General features: G+C 38.9%; 2 protein-coding genes across 2 annotated transcripts in view; both read left to right on the forward strand.

Moving 5' to 3' along the window:
- The window catches only part of LOC119903997 (cystathionine beta-synthase-like), a 12466-nt gene extending 10794 nt beyond the window's left edge, over positions 1-1672 (forward strand). Inside the window, exon 15 of the mRNA XM_038720346.1 lies at positions 863-1672. Within this exon, the coding sequence (XP_038576274.1) occupies positions 863-996 (134 nt within the window). The 3' untranslated portion in view covers positions 997-1672. The remainder of the gene's footprint in view (positions 1-862) is intronic.
- A 2424-nt stretch (positions 1673-4096) lies between these two features.
- The window catches only part of LOC119904014, a gene marked incomplete in the record, with an annotated part of 13757 nt that continues 9896 nt past the window's right edge, over positions 4097-7957 (forward strand). The window contains 2 exon segments of the mRNA XM_038720370.1: positions 4097-4307; positions 5578-5723. Coding sequence (XP_038576298.1) covers positions 4182-4307; positions 5578-5723 — 272 coding nt within the window.

The following is a 7957-nucleotide window of genomic DNA, read 5'->3' on the forward strand; positions in this document are numbered from 1 at the left end:
AAGTTGGATACTGCACAAAAGGGAGTTTGACAAAACTTGAACCACCAGACAGATGAGGGCAGTGTGGCTTTGGCAATTTATGAATAGTTTAAAGTATTATTAGCTACTGATACACAGCGGACCAGACTCAAGTGCTGATTTTTTTTCTTCATTCAAATAACTATGACCAGGTTACTTCAGCACGTGACATGTTGTATTTTTCATGCAGTGTGAGAAGGGTGTGAGGGTAACATGCAGCTTTAATGTTTGGTTTATACTCAATACCACTCTGTTTTGATAGAGTGGATATTGGACTTACATTCTTCAGGTAGACAGAAAAACAACTCTAAATGAGTGCTAGTGCTCAGTGTCTGCTAGATGTTTAAATAGGCGACATTTGCTTGGATAAACAAATGGGGGATATTTGTTTTGGTTTATAGCTGGTTCCACTGCCCCCAAGTGGCAAAAACTAATAATGCTGCTCTTAATCTTTTTTTCTTTTGACAGAATTTGATGGCATTTTTTAATTCAAATTGCATAAGCTGCCTGAAGGCTTTAGGCTCATGAAGTTTGTCTCCTCAGAGTCTTACTATGGAGTCAGTCGCAGAGAGCTGCACTACCTACATACAAGCAACCACTTTTCACCATGATCAGTTTTATTCCAATGCTCATGTCATCAGGATAATTGAAAGTGATTTAATCCCATAAAAGAATCTTCACTTATTAACTTTTAATCTTGCAGTAGTGGCACAACTTAAGCTTTCATTTTATAAAAGCAACAAAGTCATGTAGACTCCTCAAGCAGGGTAGTCTCTCTGTACAACACATCTCTATTGTTTTCATCACCTTGATCTCTCTCTCTTCCATACCATTTTTCCACCAGACTTGACGGACGGCACTGCAAGTTTGAAGCAGATGGTTTTCGGGGTGGTGACGGCTGTTGACCTGCTTAACTTCGTCACAGTCCGGGAAAGGAGAGAGCGATCCATGTCAGAGTCCACCGACGAGCTGAACTAAAGCACACAGCACGCATACATTGCTTTACAGTGACATCAAACGCAATGACAGGTTTAGTAGAAGTGTCTCAAAGATAGAAAAAAAATATAAGTTTAGATTTGAGGGTAGCGCTTCCACTTAAAAAAACCCCAGCTTTTTTTAAACATTTGAACTTCATTGTAATAAGCTAAATATCTTTTTGCCGCTATGTCAAATTGTGATACGGTTATTATTTGAAGCACTTAATACTTATTGAATTTGATTATAGTGCTTTAAAACAAATCTTTTGTAAGTTTATAACTTGTAGAAAGCTTTTTGTTTTGAATTGGTCTTGAATAGAGGCCCCAGGCCTGTTTCACTATGGCCTGGTGCATCAAACATAAGAAAGAAGACTTAGCATTGCAAAGCCACATTCATCAATCATTTTTCAAGGTTAGACATGTAGAGAGTTGCTGTATATAAGCGTATTCTTTCCAGTGCTGCTTTTTCATTTGTGTACGCTTAAGAAATATATGTGGAGTTTAATCAGATTTCTTAAAACAATTGTGGTGTTCTTTCCCTCTCTTGTAACAAAGTGCTTGTGTTATCTGAAGTTGTCTTGACTATTTAATCTTAGCTGTGTCTGAGAGAATGTTTTTTTTTTATTGCATAGTTTTTCTTTAATTAACGTGGACGATGAAATAAAGTTTAAAAGAAGTCTGTGACTGTTTTAGTAGTCTCTTACCCTCAGCTCTGGAGAGCAAGAAGAAGCAGTGTTGGCTGTCCAAGAAGTTTACCTACAGCCAATTGGGTTTAGAAAGAAATTTAGTTTTTGTACATTTTTGCTGGAAAATTGTCCCATGTACTAGTATGTACAGGTGCTGGTCATAATTAGAATATCATCAAAAAGTTGATTTATTTCAGTAATTCCATTCAAAAAGTGAAACTTGGATATTATATTCATTCATTCCACACAGACAGATACATTTCAAATGTTTATTTAATTGTGATGATTAAAACTGACAACTAATGAAAATCCCAAATTCAGTACCCCCCGAAAATTAGAATATTACTTAAGACCAATACAAAAAAAAGGATTTTTAGAAATGGTGGCCAACTGAAAAGTATGAACATGAAAAGTATGAGCATGTACAGCACTCAATACTTAGTCGGGGCTCCTTTTGCCTGAATTACTGCAGCAATGCGGCGTGGCATGGAGTCGATCAGTCTGTGGCACTGCTCAGGTGTTATGAGAGCCCAGGTTGCTCTGATAGTGGCCTTCAGCTCTTCTGCATTGTTGGGTCTGGCGTATCACGCGTATAGACGGCTGCATTGACCTTGGACCTCATAAAACACAGTGGACCAACACCAACAGATGACATGGCACCCCAAACCATCACTGACTGTGGAAACTTTACACTGGACTTCAAGCAACGTGGATCTGATCCTCTCTTCCTCCAGACTCTGGGACCTTGATTTCCAAAGGAAATGCAAAATTTACTTTCATCAGAGAACATAACTTTGGACCACTCAGCAGCAGTCCAGTCCTTTTTGTCTTTAGCCCAGGCGAGACGCTTCTGACACTTGTTCAAGAGTGGATTGACACAAGGAATGCGACAGCTGAAACCCATGTCTTGCATACGTCTGTGTGTGGTGGTTCTTGAAGCACTGACTCCAGCTGCAGTCCACTCTTTGTGAATCTCCCCCACATTTTTGAATGGGTTTTGTTTCACAATCCTCTCCAGGGTGCAGTTATCCCTATTGCTTGTACACTTTTTTCTACCACATCTTTTCCTTCCCTTCGCCTCTATATTAATGTGCTTGGACACAGAGCTCTGTGAACAGCCAGCCTCTTTAGCAATGACCTTTTGTGTCTTGCCCTCCTTGTGCAAGGTGTCAAGGTGCAGGTGGTCGTCTTTTGGACAGCTGTCAAGTCAGCAGTCTTCCCCATGATTGTGTAGCCTACAGAACTAGACTGAGAGACCATTTAAAGGCCTTTGCAGGTGTTTTGAGTTAATTAGCTGATTAGAGCGTGGCACCAGCTGTCTTCAATATTGAACCTTTTCACAATATTCTAATTTTCTGAGATACTGATTTTGGGGTTTTCATTAGTTGTCAGTTATAATCATCAAAATTAAAAGGAATGAACACTTGAAATATATCAGTCTGTGTGGAATGAATGTGTACATTACACAAGTTTCACTTTTTGAATGGAATTACTGAAATAAATCAACTTTTTGATGATATTCTAATTAAATGACCAGCACATGTATGTTTTAAATATTAAATAGATATAAATATAGATAGATTGGTACTTCATTCATCCTCGAAGGGAAATTCCAGTGTTGCTGTTGCAGTGATTTACATAAATGTAAATAAAATTGACAGTTACACAACATACACAATAACACTATGAGGTAGGTTTAAAAATATAAATAAACAAAGGGACATGTTTAGGTTCAGATTTTTATGTTACAGTGACATTTCTAAACATAAAACTTATTTATTTTGAACCTTCCTTTGCTACCCCAAATTTATGGTATTTTAAACTTTTCTCTAATTTCCCCCCTTTCATCCTTTCTTTAGGCCTCTAATTATTCTTTAATTAAATAATCTGAGAAGTACTGTTTGGTTGAACTGCTCATAATTCATCCACATTTATGTGATCACAAGCAGACATTTTAAGGGGTCACTGTTCAAAAAAGTTTGGGAACCTCTGCCTTAATCCATTGAAGATGATTCAGGGTAAATCAGAGCAGTGTCCACATTTATATAGTGTACCTAAACCCAACCTGACAATTAATTTGATATTTTTTGGTAATATTTTATAGTTCTAATTAGAATGTGAGGAATGTATTGCAGCGTTTCTTAAAAGAAGAGTGTCTAACTGCTCCATCGGTCATTTTTCCAAGTGTTTACAATGTTACGTGAACGCAAATATTAACAGTCATTAACGCGCTGTGTTTGTGTCTGCCATGTGGGTTATGGCGCATGTAATGGTCTAGGCTTAATACCGTGTCGGCGGGGCTTCATTAGAGACGATCTCGTTTAATTACAGAGCTCAGACTCCGCCCTGAGCAGCTCCTCTCCGGTGCACTCTGGGTTAGAAAAGGAGCAAGACCCTTCACGTTGCCAGTATCCAATCAGCGCTGTCAATGCAAGTCGTTGACCGTGGCGATGTAGCTGCTGTGTGTGGTAGATGCTACGAGCAGGGCTAGACAGGCAGTATGGCGGAGGAGGGCAGTGTGTACGAGTTAGAGGGGCTTGAAAAACAACTACAGAGTTTGTTGTGTCGCTACTCAAGTGATGAATTGCGAGCCGATAGTAAACCGTTCTGCTCAGACTTTTGCAAGGTAAGGAGCCGTAGCTGAAGGTGGTGACAAGCTTGTTGTCGAAGATATGAGCGTATATTTTAGCCGACTCCCCTCCCCCAGAACTGGCCGTTACACTGCTAGCATTAGCAGTTAGGCTTGTTAGCATCTAACCAACGAGTCGTAGTTGCTTAAAAAGCAAATATATTACCGTAACGCTTTTCACGTGGTATATCTGATAACACGGGCTCAAATTCAGGAGACGCTATACAAGCGTCCGACTCAGTAAATCAGTCATTTTGACAACGATTGTTCACTGTTACAGCTAGCAAGCTAGCTCGGCTAATCGCTTCAACTAGCCGCACAGCTAGCCAAGATTTGTCTTCAAGTTAGCCTAGTTAGTACGTTAAAGGTGTACCAAACCGAGTGGACAACTTTTTTGCCCGTTTGCAACGCGGTTGGTAATCCTTTAACTTGTAAAGAACTTAGCTGACGTTAGCTAATCTCAAATGTAAGGTTGTCATGCCATTAGCATTTGCCATAAAATCCAACTTCAAATATGGCTTAATGACCTGTTTCACTCCCCAACAGCAACATGACATGTAGCTGTACTGTTGCAGTAACAAATAATATAATTTCTGGTATCAGAAGATGACCTTATACCCTTAAGATTTTATAATATTATAACTTAAGATGTATAAAGCCTGTCAGTACATCATCATTAAAAGGTGCATTTATGTCACTTGTTGAGGATTGTTCGTATCATCTGCGATGATAACAGAAGAGTCATAAACAAAGGTCTAGCCTAATAACGGTGGGGAAAAGTCTAGTCTACGGTTTCCTGTTGACAAATCCAAGAGATGAATTCTTATTTTGCTACTGTGCTAGAGGCCTGCCATTCAAAAATGGTTTGATTTTATATCAAATAAGCTGCCATAATAAAACTGTGATTGGAGAAAGGCTGGAAAAACATCATTGTTGACAGTTAACATTCACAAGATACCAGTGGTGCAAGAGAGTGATCCAGTCTTGTATCGCCACCATTAGAGGGCAATATAGGCAGGTTGTATTTTAGGGGTTTGACAGGTCAACTGTAAGCATTGTGTAAAGCAGCACTGCCACATTGTGGTTGCGGGCGGGTCCCTGACTTACATAGTTTATCAGTGTGCACTGCAGTAAAGGTGTGTCTACGGGTGAAGCTGCAGACACAACGTCGCAACACAAAATGTTTGCCACTGATTTAAACATGCTAAATGATATAATTTGCAGTTTTGTCTTTGACTCGTCTTTGTTTTGACTTTTCTCCGTGCAGCTTGTGGAGGAGCATGCCTCTCGCTGGCAGGTGCCGCTGCCTCAGCTCGGGATCCTTGAGACGGCTCTCTGCTACTTCGCCCGAGCCTCCACCTTCTTCACATCAAACTGTGATCATGTGCACCACACACTCAGTAGTCTGGCCTTGTAAGTACACATACGTCCCTAGAGAGGTTGCTTTCAGTCTTTTGCTGACTTAACTAATGCTTTAAAACAAACAGTAACGTACAAAATGAAAGCAGTGACACTTTGAACTGTTTCCAAAGAGGTTATATTTCTACTTGTGTTTGCCAAATAGTATTTTAAGTAGCACGGCAGCAGTGCTGTTGTAGTCATGTGGTTTTCAGTCACAGAAAGTATTGTCTTGCTGTGCCAGACATGATCGTGTAACTTGTACACACACCACTAAAGACAACTTGCTGAATCGTAGGGGATAGTTAACACCCTGGGCTTTCATATCTCAACTCCTCCTTCTACCTTCTCTGAATATCTTCACTTTTAATGTTCAGAGCGAAGCCGCTAACACCAAGTTATGGAGCAAAGTTGAGATTTGTGTTAAGGCAATATCATGTTTTGTGAACCACACGTAGTGTAGCAACTGTGAATGCTAGAGGCCACAAACAGCTGCCTCTTGCCCTTGGTTCATCTTCGTTCCAGTCTTGTGACATCTGTGAGAGCTTAAGTATAGTTAACTAACAGTTTTATATTATCATAGAAAACTGTAGTATGTTTTCTTACCTGTCTTACTCATCATTCTTGCTAGCTAAAGTTAGTTAAAGGTGGGCTAAGTGATTCTAATCCATTGTAGTCTTTTTGTCAAATTCAGTGAATATCTCCTCACGGTCCACTAGCTGTCTGTTCTGTGTGTGCACTGAAAATAAATCCGGTGTACACAGCCCTGGGTCTGTAAAAGGGAAACAAAGTGGCCCACATCCTGACACACAACACTATTTTAACCATTCCAGCCATGATTTGTGTGTCCGATAATGTTAAATAACTTGCCCACTGACATTCAGCTTACTTTCTGGTTCACCAAGACATGCTGATGTGGTGATGTTAGCTATAGTAGCAGGAGAGTTGTTAGTTTTGCTGCCTGGAACTGCTGTGCTGGCTCTGGGGCAGTCCCGTCCTCTCTGCATGTTAGCTTCACAGCTGTAGCGACAGTTAGTTAGTTACATGCCATTTGTCATGTTGTTGGATTTCGCCAGTATCGCTTACCAAGACGTCAGTGATAACAACAAGCTAGTTGGCCATTATTAAAATTTGTTGTTGAATTGGAATGCTTAAATTTAAGCACAATGAATGAATGTAGGGCTGGACAATAAAACAATAACAATATAAATTTTTTTCTATAACAAATGTTCAATAAATGTGTGATTTTATTCACTTGAATCATACTCAAATTAGGACTTTTATTAAGATGGTTATTTTGTTGAGGGGAAAAAGGACTGAAAAAGCTTTTACTTAATTTTACTTATTCTCTTGAAAAAAAATTTATAATTGTTTTGAATGTTCTACCTCAGATTTGTGAAGTGATCCACTGTTAGGCATGAAGTATTGACCATAAAGATGAATTTAAACCACAGTTAACCATCAGGTTTCTTCAAGTTTCCCTCAGTAGCAAAAATCAGCCTTTAAACTCAAAAGAAATAAAGGTTTGATGCTTATCGTGGTAATTATCGATATCGAAAGAGATGAAACTTTTTATTGTGGTAACATTTTTGGTATTATCGTCCAGCCCTAAATGAATGAAACCCTTTATTGCCCCTAAGAAAATTTACCTTCCACAATGTGCCGTTGAAAAGCACACACAAAACATCAGACATCACACACCCCAAGACACTGATAAGAAAAATCCCTTTATATCTTTTACAATTTGCTGGCCAGTTTCATTATACCCAAAAACAAGACTTTCAAATCAATTACATACAATGCGAATATTCACATATACAACAAATAAAACATTTGTTTTTATTAAGTAGTCTTATGTATTTGGGAAGTTGGTTACAGCTTTTATGGAAATGAAAGTTGGTTATGTTTCTTGGCTCACACAACTAAATTTGTGAACCAAAAAAAAAAAAACCCTGGCTTGCTGCCAGCTGGTGACCCTACTTCATCAGCCCCCGGGTTTCCCTTCAAAGCTATGAAGTAAGTTTGTAGATTTTAGAGCCTAACCTGTTTGCTTTTTGTTTCTGTCCTGTTTTTATGCTGTTTTGCTTCACCTTTTAATAGTTATCGCTAGTTGTTGTTTTTTATGCTGATCTTGTTATTGTCTCCTTGTGTTTGTCTTTTTTTTTTACCATGGAAAGTGCTTTTGAGTACCCTTTTTTATTTATTTATTTTTTTTAAAGCGCTATATATAAGAGAGAGAGAGAGAGAGA

Source organism: Micropterus salmoides, unplaced genomic scaffold (genome assembly GCF_014851395.1).
Source record: "Micropterus salmoides isolate LMB-PRFRI ecotype aquatic unplaced genomic scaffold, ASM1485139v1 Ms_hic_scaffold_1, whole genome shotgun sequence".
Taxonomy (NCBI): Eukaryota; Metazoa; Chordata; class Actinopteri; order Centrarchiformes; family Centrarchidae; genus Micropterus; species Micropterus salmoides.